The 13,871-nt window shown below is 50.5% G+C and overlaps 1 protein-coding gene across 4 annotated transcripts in view; it reads left to right on the top strand.

Moving 5' to 3' along the window:
• Positions 1-13,871, top strand: part of ACACA (acetyl-CoA carboxylase alpha) — a 97,941-nt gene that overhangs the window by 57,556 nt on the left and 26,514 nt on the right. For all 4 annotated transcript variants that reach the window (XM_041482853.1, XM_041482850.1, XM_041482852.1 and 1 more), the window contains 4 exons: positions 5,963-6,232; positions 6,705-6,802; positions 7,255-7,375; positions 7,832-7,942. In XM_041482853.1, the coding sequence (XP_041338787.1) occupies positions 5,963-6,232; positions 6,705-6,802; positions 7,255-7,375; positions 7,832-7,942 (600 nt within the window). The remainder of the gene's footprint in view (positions 1-5,962; positions 6,233-6,704; positions 6,803-7,254; positions 7,376-7,831; positions 7,943-13,871) is intronic.

Genomic DNA, 13,871 nt, shown 5'->3' on the forward strand with positions numbered 1-13,871 from the left:
AGGAATTAATGGACTGTGAAAATACAAGTTGCTCTTTATTCCTAGACTACTCTGGCTGCTCCAGAGCAGAGGGTCCCAGTCCTTGTGCTGCTGGCCCTGCCCTTGGGGCACAGCACCATCACTAACAGGGCCTTTTCCCAGCCCCTGACCTTCTAGAGGACACCTCTTTTTCCACTTTGTCACAGAATGGGTTGGAAGGACCTTAGACCTCATGCTGTTCCATCCCTGCCGTGGGGCTGTGCTAAAATGGGGAAATCTCTGGAAGAGCTGGGAACTGGGTGAGCACAGAGCAGTTCAGGAGTGTATCCACCACTGTGTAAATCACTGTGCTGAGACAAGACCTGGAGCACAGTGACACCCCCTTCAAAACCCAGGGCTTTGTTCCCCAGATTAGCATATTAGCACAAATCTCAGTGTGAAAAGGTAATTCCCTCAGCCCCTTGCAGAACTCAATATATTCCTTGTCAGTCCTGAGCCAGGCATTGGGATGCTTTTCTATAGCACTTTATGTATTTTGACTACAATTTCCCCTGATCCTCTGGCACCAGGAAAGCACCAGCTGCTGATAAGACCCAACTAATCTTCAAGGACAAGGAGAAAGTGATGTAAGGAGGGCCTGCAGAAACACCCCACATCCCCCTTCATCCCTCTCCCAGTGCCATGGAGAATGTGTCATTTTCCCCACTGGCACTAGATGTCACAGTTTTTCCTCCTCAGTAACACGAGGATCAGAATTAATCCACAATCACCGCTGCTTGCCGGAGCTTTGGCTGCAGCACCTTTCCTGGGTAGCTGGGAAGGTTTGGCCAGGGGAAATTCAGGGTGGCAGAGGCTCCTGGAGTGCTGCTCTGGTGGCTTTCCGGATTGCCAGAGGCGGAAAGGTGTAGCTAATGCATTTTATACAAGCACAGCTTAATCGTTGAGCTGCATGTTCTGCTTTGTCACCCCCTGTTCCTGCATTTTATGGCAAGCACAGGGAATTAAAACAGCAGCGAGAGCTGAAGATTTCTTGGAGGGTTTTCAAATCCCCAAATCCAAGCCTTCCAGGGACAGGGATGGAAGAGGTGGCACAGTTTTATTTTCCACGCTCATACAGATGTTTGATCAGGTGTATGTGGGTCACATGGATACTGAGGGCAGGAATGTTCTTGCCCACAGGAAAGCTCCTGATGAAGGTTGTGTGTTGCTCTCTGTAATGTATCTTTACCCATCTGTAACTTCAGGAGGAATTTCTCCATGGAAAAGGTGCTCAGGCACTGGAAGGGGCTGCCCAGGGAGGTTTGGAGTCCCCATCCCTGGAGGTGCCCAAGGAATGACTGGATGTGGCACTCTGCTCTGGGTGACAAGGTGGGGATGGGTCACAGGTTGGACTTTTGATGATCTTGGAGGGCTTTTCCAGCCCTGGGTGGCTCTGGGATTCTGTGACACCTTTCCCTGGGCTCTTGGTGTCATGCTGGAGCTGTTCCCTCCCATTGCTCAGATCGTGCCAGCGTGCTTGGCTGGGCTGCCACCACCACGCTTGGATTGCTGAGGGACACCTTTTCCAGAGCCAAGAAGGAATCCTGGGTTTTGGCACTCCACCTGTGTCAAGGCACAGAGCTGGAATGCCTCTGGCAAACCATGTGCACTCTGCCCTTTTCCTGGGAGCTGGCTCATGCTCCAGGTAAAACTTTAAAAGCTCTGCACAGTGTAAGTGCAGAGAGTCACTCTTCTAGGCCTGAAGTTCCAGGCAACAGATGCAAATGATGAAATGTCAAAATTGCTGCATCTGCACCAAGTAAATACCCACATTCAGCTTTCCAAATTTGAAGTCTGGCCTTCAGTCCCCAGGCTCAGCACCATCCTGAAGTGAGGGAAGTAGAATAAACCAGCACTGATCTCTTCTCTCTGGTGCCCAGTGACAGGATCTAAGGGAGCAGCTGGAGCTGTGCCAGGGAAGGTTTAGGTTGGATATCAGGAAAAGGTTCTTCCCCCAGAGGCTGGTGGAGCACTGAACAAGCTCCCCAGGGAATGGTCAAGGCTGCCAGAGCTCCAGGAGTGTTTGGACAATTCTCTCAGGGATGCACAGGGTGGGATTGCCAGGGTGTCTGTGCAGGGCTGTGAGTTGGACTGGGTGATCCCTTCCAGCTCAGGATATTCTGTGATTCTGTTGGCTGTGCTTCTCCAGGAATTACAGAACCTGCCAGAAAGAGGCTGAAAAGCTCCCTCTCCCCAGCAGCAGCTGCCAGTGGCATTGGCTCCCCTCTGCTCGGAGCCTGCCGTGCTTCCCGGAGGGAGCCTGGGATCGGCTCCATCCCCGTTCCCCTCGGTGCCTGCTGTCAGCAGCTCTGCCTGCCACCGGCAGTCAATTTGGAACTGCATCAGTGTGTGTATTACTGTTCCCATCGATAGTGCAATTAATGTTGAAGTCAATTTTGGTGTTAATTTTAGGCCATGATTAGTGTTGACACTGGGTGTCAAACGAGCGGCGTTTACGAGCGCCGGGGAAGCGCCGTTCGTTAGCGCGCCCGCTTTACTGGCTCTTAATGCTTCCATTAAGGCCAAGATGGAGTGGGAGAAGGTGTGTGTAAAATTATAAAATTGCTGCATCTGCACCAAGTAAATACCCACATTCAGCTTTCCAAATTTGAAGTCTGGCCTTCAGTCCCCAGGCTCAGCACCATCCTGAAGTGAGGGAAGTAGAATAAACCAGCACTGATCTCTTCTCTCTGGTGCCCAGTGACAGGACCTGAGGGAGCAGCTGGAGCTGTGCCAGGGAAGGTTTAGGTTGGATATCAGGAAAAGGTTCTTCCCCCAGAGGCTGGTGGAGCACTGAACAAGCTCCCCAGGGAACGGTCAAGGCTGCCAGAACTCCAGGAGTGTTTGGACAATTCTCTCAGGGATGCACAGGGTGGGATTGCCAGGGTGTCTGTGCAGGGCTGTGAGTTGGACTGGGTGATCCCTTCCAGCTCAGGATATTCTGTGATTCTGTTGGCTGTGCTTCTCCAGGAATTACAGAACCTGCCAGAAAGAGGCTGAAAAGCTCCCTCTCCCCAGCAGCAGCTGCCAGTGGCATTGGCTCCCCTCTGCTCGGAGCCTGCCGTGCTTCCCGGAGGGAGCCTGGGATCGGCTCCATCCCCGTTCCCCTCGGTGCCTGCTGTCAGCAGCTCTGCCTGCCACCGGCAGTCAATTTGGAACTGCATCAGTGTGTGTATTACTGTTCCCATCGATAGTGCAATTAATGTTGAAGTCAATTTTGGTGTTAATTTTAGGCCATGATTAGTGTTGACACTGGGTGTCAAACGAGCGGCGTTTACGAGCGCCGGGGAAGCGCCGTTCGTTAGCGCGCCCGCTTTACTGGCTCTTAATGCTTCCATTAAGGCCAAGATGGAGTGGGAGAAGGTGTGTGTAAAATTATACATCTGAAACTTGGGTGTCATCTCCGTGTGTCTGCGGGGCTGGGGCCGTTCAGGGAGCAAATGACAGCTGAGCACTGAATCCTAATCACAGTTTGGAGCATCAGAAATAATGATCACTTCTGATCGGGGCTTGTGAATAATTCATCCCCTTTGATTTTCACGTGCTGCCCACTGATACTTTTCAAACCAAATGTGTTCCTACAGGAGAATAATGGTCCCACTTCTTATGGAAATACCAGGGCACAAATCATTTTGCCAACATAAAAACAGTTAAATAAGACGGTTCCTGCTTTTATTTTTTCTCCGCCTCTTCTTCACTCCTGGGTGTGCTGGGAGTGGAGCCATGGCAGGAGCAGCACTTCCAAACTGTGCTGCCTCTTCAAAAGAGCCAGTTCCAAAGCCAGGCTGCTCACCATCACCTACTATTGCCTGCCAGTGCTCTTAGGTGATTAGCTCAGCCTAGCTAATTAACCTGGGAACTCTCCAGTTTTTGGAGTGCTGCCGTTAACTTAAAAATCTCATTATTCCTTTTTTTTTTTTTTTTTCTGGAATAGAAAGTCATTCTCCACTGCCCATAAATCTCAACTGAATCTAGCAAATTCATAGCAAAAAAAATCCTTAGTTGTGCAGATCCCCGTGGCTTTTATTACTGGATAAATGGCACAAAACATGTGATGAACTGGGGAGGTAAAAGACACCCAAGTTAATAGTGGTGCACTTTTAATTTTTCTTTTCCTAAACTGTTAAGAGTTGCTCCATATTTCTCAACTCTAAACTGTTTTCAGGAGTTTGTGCCCTGGCTAGATTGTTTTCTGTTCTACTGGTGAGCACTGGCAAAAGGGACTTTACTGGTGTAGAGGACCCACGACCTTGGGTGGAAATAGGAATAGTGTTGAAACAGGAAACTATTTCAACACTTCTGTTACAATCTGAATTTTCTAAATAAGAAATGCCTTAAATTGGCCTGTCTCCTCTGCTGTCAAAAATCATCAAGCTGCTGAAAGTGAGGAAAATCTCTTACATCCTGGTGGATGGGATGGACTGTGGGACCAGCCCTGGGGACTCCCTGGTCCACCACTGGTCCCTCAGCCCTGGCTGATGGGGTCAGTGTGGCTGTGAGGAAACAACTTCTAGGGATTTTTGCTCCCTCCTTTGAAGCTGCTGCAGCACCTCTCTGTTCCAAACCCTGCAGCTGGATGCTGAGGTGGAATTGTAAGTCTGCAAATATTCAGAGGCAAAAAGATTATTCTGTTTCGACTTGTCAGAGTAGGAGTGGAGGAATCCAAGGAGAAGGTGAACTGAAACACTCTGTTAACTTGCAGTCTCAGCTCTTGGAAGGGGAGGTGTAAGGAAGGATCTGCCAGTAGCTGGCTGTAATATTTTTGGATTGCTGCCTGCTTTACTTCCAATGACCCTTTGATTAATTCCTCTGCCTCTTTATTTTTTTTAATGAGCCTATTATGGCATATCTTATTGCAGATGCTGATTGGATCTGGGCTGTGTATTGTGCCATTTGGATGTGGATTAAATGGCACAGATCTATCTGCTGCCTCTCCCCCTCCCGCTTTAGTTCATCATGCTCAGAATTCCGAGGCTCCACAATGAGAGTCTCAGCCCTGCTGATTGCAGAGGATGTGCAATCGGCTTGAGGAATGTGTACTCAGAGCTTATGATCCTTGGGCAAGCGGGGACTGGGTGATGCATGTGGCTTTCAAGGGACGCTGCTGTTCCCATCTGTTAATGGCATTCCGAGCCCCGAGCGCTGCCTGAGGGATGGGGCAGGCAGGATGGAGCTGCTGATCCTCCAGGAGATGGACCAGGAGATCAGCCGTTGAGGGATGGGGCAGGCATGGCAGGGATGCTGCTGATCCTCCAGGAGATGGGCCAGCAGAGATCAGCCCCTGAGGGATGGGGCAGGCAGGGGATGGAGCTGCTGATCCTCCAGGAGATGGGCCAGGAGATCAGCCCCTGGTTTCTGGGAAAGAAAAATGTGCAGCAAAAAGCGCTGCTTAGCCAGGCAGGTTTGGGATGGAGCTGCTGTGAAACTGGGGAAGGGAAAAGGGAAGAGAGGAAGAAATGAAAGGAAGGATGGGGGGGAAATTTGAGATAGCAATGAAATAAAAAGGTTGTTAAAACGAGGGTTGGGTTAAAACGGGATGAGGGTGTGGGGTGGTACCTGGGAAGGCTGAGCAGGTGGTCAGGAATGCTGTGCAGCAGCACATCCCATCTCACCCTGGGAGCACAGGGAATGCACAGCTCCCTGTGAGAGGGGGTTGGACCTGTGACAAACCCCTGGACAGGGAGAGGGAGAACCAGTCTGAGTGTCCTGGTGGGGAGAGAAGTGCAGAACGTGCTCCAAGGAATGTGGGAAGGATGAAGTGCTCCCAGCTGTGCTGTGCACTGGCAGAGCCCATCAGAGCTGCTGCCATCCAAGCTCCCCAGGAAAATATGCCAAGTCCAAGAGAGTTCTTCAAATAAGAGAAATCATCCCTGGGTGACTCCTTTCTCTCACACCTTGAAGACACAACATTTATTTTGTGCTGTTCTCTGCTCTTGGGCTGCAGATTGGCATGGTGGCCTGGAAGATGACCCTGAAGACACCCGAGTATCCAGAGGGCCGGGATATCATTGTCATTGGCAATGACATCACCTACAAAATCGGCTCCTTTGGGCCCCAGGAGGACGTGCTGTTCCTCAGGGCCTCGGAGCTGGCCCGGGCTCAGGGCATCCCCCGCATCTACGTGGCTGCCAACAGCGGGGCCCGGATCGGGCTGGCCGAGGAGATCCGCCACATGTTCCACGTGGCTTGGGAGGACCCCGACAACCCCTACAAGGTGAGGGGGTGCAGGAACCAGAGGGGGAAACTCTGCAGCGGCCCACGGGAGTCTTATTTTGACAGCATCTCTTCTAGCAGAGTCTAACTTCTAGCAGAGTCTAACATTTCAGAGTGTCACGTCCAAGGTTCTCCTCGGTATTGGATGTGGAGCACTGGAAATGTCCAGTGCTAAGCTGGATGGAGCTGGGAGTAACCTGGTCCTTTCTAACCCAAACCATTCCATGAAAAGATTTTACCATCTCCCAGGCAGCAGTTTGGCATCTAGAAGGAGTTAGTGCTAAATATTGCACCATTCTCAGCTTTCGGTGGCCTCAGCTGCATCTCCAATGTTGAGAGAAAATTCTTATTATTCTTATCACACTGTGGAATGTAGTTCTGCCCCTGTGAAAGTTTGTTTCTGGAAGGGGTTACAGGGGATGAGGAAGGGGCTACAGGTGGGACTGGGATGAATGAACTGTTTTTCCCTGCAGGGTTACAAATACCTGTACTTGACTCCTCAAGACTATAAGAAAGTCAGTGCCCTGAACTCTGTTCACTGTGAACACGTGGAGGAAAATGGAGAGTCCAGGTAGGAATGGAAAGCTTTCTGTTCATCCTTGGGGGATGCATGGCATGTCCTTGTGCTCAGCTGGGCATTCCCTAGGGACAGGGGATGGAGGCATGGAAGAAGGAAGTGAAGAAAAGGTGAGAGCCTCGTTGTAATCCTTGTTCTTTTCCTCTTTCCCTTTGTCTGCATTCCCTTCCTTTCTTGCCCTTTTTCCCTGTTAATCAGCCTGCTCCTCGGGTCCTGTGGGAATGACAGGACACTTTTCCCAGGCCTTCCTTCCCCTTGCAGTGCTGCCCCTGTGGGAAGGCTCCGTGGTGCTGCAGGATGGGCCCTGCACAGCCCCTGCCCGGGCTTCATGCACATTTCTCCTTGGATCCTTAATGATATTTAGTCACTTTTCATTTTCTTTGTAGCAAACTGATTCAGCAAATCACTGGACCTTGTGACTCAGGGGCTGTCTGTGTCTCCCTCAGGTACAAGATAACGGATATTATCGGGAAGGAGGACGGGCTTGGAGTAGAGAACCTCAGAGCATCTGGCATGATTGCTGGAGAATCATCTTTAGCCTATGATAGTGTTATCACCATCAGCTTGGTAATCCCCCACTGCTTTCTATTCTTCAAATGTATTGTCTGTTTCAGCTAAAAATCCTGTGATGATATCCCAAACATCCATCTGGGATCAGCCTTCTGGCTGATGGAAATGGGCTCCTGTAGGCTTTGAGCAATGCTCCTGGGACCATTGCAGGGCTGGGTCTCCTCCACACAATTTAAAACACTTCAGGCATTTGGCCTCGTATTTGCTCAGTCTGAAAATTGCTGCTTCTCTTTTTTTTTTTTTTAATAAAATACATTTATGTTCAGATCCTGTGTTTTATAAAGTAACAGATTCTGGAATTTTCCAGCGAGAGTAGATTTTATGGCCTTGTACTACAAACACACCTAGTTCTATCTCAATGTTTGAATCAATAGGTTGGGGCTGTGTGGAGAGACAGAAATCAATGCTGTTGCTTTTTTTTTTTTTTTTTCCCCTTTTTTCCTTTTTTCCCAGGTCACGTGTCGGGCAATTGGGATTGGGGCCTACATCGTCCGGCTGGGCCAGAGAACCATCCAGGTGGAGAACTCCCACATCATCCTCACGGGCTGCGGGGCCCTCAACAAGGTCAGTCCCTGCATTTGAGTCCTCAGAGCCCTCGGGGTGGAGCTGGAATCCTGGAATGGTGTGGCTTGAAGGAGGAGAAGCAGCTTTCCACAGAGCACGGATTGAACCCCAGGCAGTGCCTGCTCCCACCCTCTGAGGGCTGTGAGGGGAACCAGGGCTGCTCCTGGTGTGTCTGCAAGTTCCTGCTCCAAAATACGTGGCCCAGAGTCCCCTGAACTTCCAGTCATCAGCATCGTGTTACTTCTGGGGAGCACTGAACCTGAGGAGCTTGGATGCTGATTTTCCAGGCTGGGAGCGAGATTTCCTGCTGGAAATCTCAGCTGTGGGGACAGGAGGAAGAGCTGGGGCTGCTACAGAAAAAACTTACAGCTTCACTACTAAAGTGGCTCTTTTTTCCCCTCACTCCAGAGGCAGATTTTCTCCCTTGCTGCCCCAAGCCCATTAATCCCCCAGGCTGCAGCTCCTTGCCTGGTGCAGACAGGGCTCCCAGCCCTCTCTGCTGCCATGCCTGTCCCCGAGGGCTTTGTTTCCCTGCACTTGGGGCTGTGTGCTGTGAGTGCCCTTCCCCATCGAGCAGCTTTGTTCTCAGGCACTCTCAGCACCTGGGGTGCCTGTGCTCCATGGCAAGCTGTGTTTCCAGGAGTGCCTGCCTGACAATGGGAGATAAAGGAAAACAGGCTCTTGTTGAATTATTCTCCTGAATAAAGGGGGCTCTGCAGAAAATGAAGCATTGATCCTATCAACTCCAGGCTGCAGCACCCTCAGTTAGATCTCTTACACACATCACACACACCTGCATCAATGGGAGGAAAAGAGGCATTTGAAGATCCAGCCTTTAAAAAGAAATTGAGTCAGTTTAGTGCTTGCTGGAGTGCAGTGAGTTGCCTGGTTCCAGCTGTCACTTGCTGGGCTCGGGGCCCTGCAGAGTTTCCCAGATGGCAGAGCCAGGCTGTTCAGCTCTCCCCCTCTTCCAGGTTTATCTGCACTCCCTGCCCCTGCAGTCAGTGCCTGTTTGCACAGGACTGGATTAATCTCACTAAATTTTAGGCACTTAAAAATTAAGGGTATGGACTGAGTTAAGCACCTGATGTCTGCCAGCAGGCACAGGCAGAAGGAGCTGCTTTCTGGGGGGGATTCATCCCATCCTGAGAATTTCAGTGGGCTCAGTAATCCTGTGTGTCCCTTTCCCTCCTCCCTGCTCTGATGGGATGTTTGTGTGCTTGTGTCAGCTCTGAGCCTCTGGCTGCCTAAAGGGGAGGGAGGAACCTGTTGCATCCTCTCCAGCTTTGCCAGCAAGACCCAGCAGTGTTCACCTGCCCTTGAACAGTGGGAGCCTGGGAGTCCCCACTCACTCCTGGCTGTGTGTGCTATCTGCTGCTTCATAGGATCCTCAGTTTCCAGTCCCTGCAGTTCTGCTCAGGGCTGCTTGGAGGGATCCAGCTGCAGTTGTGTCCCAGAAGTGTGTTTGAAGTAAGGAGCTGGTGTCAGGGCTAGCCTGGAATGTCCCAGCACAGTCTGGCTGATCCTCTGGAGGATCTGAGACAAGCAGTGGGTGCTGATCCATTGGCATCCTCCTGCCATGGAGTGCCTTCAGGCTCACCCTGTGCTCCCTGAAGCCTGTTAAACACTTGTCCCTGGGATTTAGAGGGCCACTTGGAATTTTTTGGGGCCAGAGAGGAGGTCAGTGCCAGCCAGGAGCCAGTTGTGCAAAGTGTCCCCTTGCAGGAGAGCAGAGGCTGTTTGGGTGTGGGGTGTGATGTGCTCCTGCTCATCCCCAGGACTGAGACTTCAGAAAAGGAAACCTGTTGTGGCTGCTCTGTGTGGAGTGAGTCAGTCTTGGTGCTGCTGTTCCCTTGGAGGAGGTGGGGAGTCAGGGCTGGCAGGGGCTGGTGGCTGAAACAAAGATAAATACATGGAAACTGCCACCTTTAGCTTTTCCCAGTTAGGTGCCAGAGATCTGGGACAATTTTTCCATTGCTGACTTTTACGTGTGTGTGTTCCTAGAGGGTGCAGGACAAAGCTGACACTTCTTGTGTCTGCAAACACATCTTCAAAATGTCTCCTCTTGCAGCACAAAACTGTTTCTGCAGCAGTGGAGACAATTGGGCTTTCCGAGAGCAGGCAGGGCTTTCTGGGAAGTTGTTTCATTTTATTTTTTTTCCCCATGAAACGCTGGATTCTTTCTAATTTACAAAGGGAGCAGAGGGGAATGGCGACAAACATTATGTGCAGCCAGAGCTGTTGCTGGTCTTGTTCATTATCATTATGTAAAAGCAGCCTGAGGGTTTAGGTGTAGAGGGAAAGGTCCAGCTGCCAAAGCCAGAGGTGACCTCTAACTCACATGATGAGCTCAAGGTCAGTGTCACTTGGAGCTGCAGCTCCTGGTGGCTTCTGGGCTTGGCTCCTCATGTGCTGCTGGTGGGCACAGGGGCACATCCTGGGGAGACAGCTGGCTTAAAGCATCCTCCAGCCCGTTCCCTGGCAGGGAACACACGAGGGCTGTGCAGGGTTTCCCTGCTGGAGCTGTCTTTGTTTGTCCTGGGGCCTGCCATGCCCAGGTGAAGGTGCCAGCGCAGGGCACAGGGGCCGTGTTTCAGCTGGCCCCTTTTGTCTCCCCAGTGCATTTCAGCAGGGGGTGGAGAGGTGGAAATGCCATTTCCCTGCTCTCTCTCGGTGAGCGTGTGCCGCGCCTGTGCCGAGCCCGCTGACCCCCCTGCAAATTGAAATAATGATAATGCGCGTCTCCTGACTGCATCAAAGTATCAGCACATCAAAAGCCAGGAGGCATGAAATGCAAATGATAAAGTGAAAGCAGATGGATTGTGCATGATCGCCCGATGCCCAATGAATTTTAAAAGATGCTGGTTCACATGGGGAGAGGGGCTGAAATAAACACGTTATCCCTGCAATTTTTTCTTTTTTCCTCTCTTTTTTTTTTCTTTTTTTTTTTTTTTTGTTCTTGCTGCTCACTCCTGACAATATTTTTTCACACTTCAGCGAGCAGCCACTCCATCTCCCTCCCTCCCTTCCCTCTCTTTCTCTCCCTCTCTCTCTGTCGCTGTCTCTACCTCACACACGTCTCGGGTCATGTCGCCGCAGCTCCGGTGGAAATAATAAGATATAAACCACGAGGTTGTTATTTGCATAGAAATAGCATGGAGCCCCAGGCAGCATGGGAGAAGGACACAGAGATCATTTGTCTAAAATTTTAATGAAAACTTTTGCTGAGGCAGAGATTTTTATTTTTTTTTTTGAACTTCCCCTGCCTCCCCCTTTTTCTACCCCCATCTTCTTCCTCCCTTCCCTCGTCATAACCTGAGCACGGGGTGATTTCAGATGTGATGTGCTGTGCCCTGCACCAACACCTCCATTTCCAGGGGTTTTCTTTTTGATGGAAGTAAGACCAAAGAGCCTGGCATTCCCAATTCCTGCACTGCTTATGTGCTTCAGGCTTCCAGGGCTGTGTTCCATTTCAGCCCTCCCAAGGATGTTCCGGAGTCTGCTGCTGACCTATTTTTAATCAGTTTGCTCCTCCTTGTCTTTTGTGTTTAAAAGAAATCCCGTCTTGGAGACTGTTGTGTTAATGGAAACAAATAGTGGCTTTCAGTCACATTTTCCCTGCAGATAGGTGTTCTAGGCTTTTCCTGAGGGAAGCCAGGTTCAGGTGAGCCTTTCAGGAACTGCTCCAAGCAGGATTCCCATCAGTTTATGTAGATGTTCAACCAAGCTCTCAGTTCATTTTGTGATGGTGATGAAGAGCTGCCCCAAAGTTGTCAGAGGTGACAGAATTCTGACCAGCACTGGTTTGTTTCCCTCCTGTTTTAGCTTTATTTTCCCCTAAACTCTCTGGTCTTGACTTGCCTGACTCATCAGGCCCTGTGCTCCCCATGGTTTGCTCAGAGCACCAAGGGTGAGCTGGACAAATCCCACCTGCCAGGAGTGTGCAGGGAAGATGGGGGGTCAGAAACTAAAATATGAAACATTCAAGGCATAGTTCAACATTTTGGGCTTCATTTCCCTGCCTGGTCATGGGGTGGCATTTTTGGCCAGAATGGATCCAAAAAAAAAAAGTGTTGTTTGGTCGTGTTGGATTCCTTTGCACGAGGCCAGAAGAGAATATCTGTGTATTTTTGATTCAGTCCTCAGTTGTGCTGCAGAACTTTTTGGATGCTCTGGGATTCACAGAACAGGATGAGACAATAGGTCAGGGCTGCTCAGGGGGCTGTGCCCATGTGTGAGAGGTCTGGGCAGCTCTCAGGCTCCCTGGAGGAGCTCAGGGAGGAACAGGAGGCTCACACAGGCTGGGGAGTGATTGCCAACAGTAATATTTACCCTTCAATTTCACAATCTGCAAAAATAAATAAAAGCCCTGTGAGCCTGATGCTGCTTGGGGTTTGTACTGTGGAAAGCTTTTTTTTTTTTGAGATTCAAGGCAGGGATAGCTCAGGATCTGCTCAAGATGACTCCAGTCTTGGGATTAGATCAAAGCAATCATGTGAGAGCAATCATGTGAGTTAGAACAGCAAGTGCCAGCCCTGTCATTCAAAGGAGCATTATAATTATTAATGCATGATATGAATCATTCTGTAGTGGCACAGCAGGACTGTTGGAAGATCTGTATGGGTGCAGGGTGTTGGAGAATGCTAAGCAAGGAGGGCTGGGAAGTGTCAACCAGAAATCAGCCCTCACCAGCATCAAGTGTTGGTTCCTTGTGTGGAGGCTGGAGCTGCCCAAGGTTATCCCAGTCCTGGGAAGCAGGACAGGCTCTGCTCTGCCCTGGGTGCTTGTGCACCGGGGGTGCTGAGAACAAGGGTGGGCTCAGGGTTGTGTTCTCCAGCTCCCAGAGCTGCCAGGGCTGTGGTGCTGTTGGAGGTGTCCCTGCTGTGGGTCACCATGGCCCAGACCCAGCCAAGCCAGGCTCATTCCTTCCTTTCCCTGCCATGAGAGGCTCGAGGTGCTGCAGGGCTGTGGCTGGTGGCACTGCTGGTGACACACAGGTCCTTGCTCTGTGTGGAGCAGTGGATGCAAGCAGGATGGATGCCTGGCCTCAGTGCAGATAAACAGCCAGCACCCTCCATGGCTGCATTTTTGTTTTAATTGCCTTTCTTTAAGTGGTGATATTTGTGTATTGTTCCCATTAGAGACAATTTACGTTCCAGGCATGCCATTATCAGTCCCTTGGTGTTTGCTTAGGGAAGAAAGTCTAATAGATTTCTGTTGACTTTTTTTATTCTCCCTCCTTCTATCATTTTTAATACAGATCTTGCTCAGTTTATCTGTGTGGGTGGGGGCTCTGTGTGTGTTTAATTCTGCTAAAGAGGAGTTTACCATGGTGGCCCATATTCTGCCTGTCCAAATCTCTTCCCCAGGGCTGTGTCCCAGCTCCTGGGGATCCTGCAGGGTATGTTCTCACTGGAGCATTAACTCTGCTCCCTAATGTTCCACAGGAGCTGAACTTCTCAAACATATCCCAGAATTACTGGGATCATCCCTCCTGGCATGTCCCCAGGGGGACGTTGGGGTGACCAGCCTGGGGTGTTTTCCACAGAAATTCCCTGTGATTCTGGACACGTGATGGGAACTGCAGGGACAGCACTGGAGAATTGCAGCACTTCTCATGACTAAACCCAAGCTCACACTGCAGAGTGAGCAGAGTTTCAGTGTCCCTGCACTGCAGCCTGTGCCCTGGGGGTCTCTGAGTAACAGGCTTCTCTGGGGTCCAGGAGGTGGCAGAGGAAATGACCAAGATCTTTACGTTGGAGACAACCATGAGTATTGTTTATGGGGTTCATATCTAGATTAGGGAACCCCTGGCTGAGACAGGTGGGATTTATGGGTGCTGGCACCATGTAGAATAGGGGCTGTAATTTTAGTTTGCCAAGTGTATTGAGTCCTTTTGATTTACCACTGGCTGAGGGAGTGACCTTGA

This window comes from Pyrgilauda ruficollis, unplaced genomic scaffold, assembly GCF_017590135.1.
Source record: "Pyrgilauda ruficollis isolate IOZ18807 unplaced genomic scaffold, ASM1759013v1 scaffold59, whole genome shotgun sequence".
Classification (NCBI taxonomy): domain Eukaryota; kingdom Metazoa; phylum Chordata; class Aves; order Passeriformes; family Passeridae; genus Pyrgilauda; species Pyrgilauda ruficollis.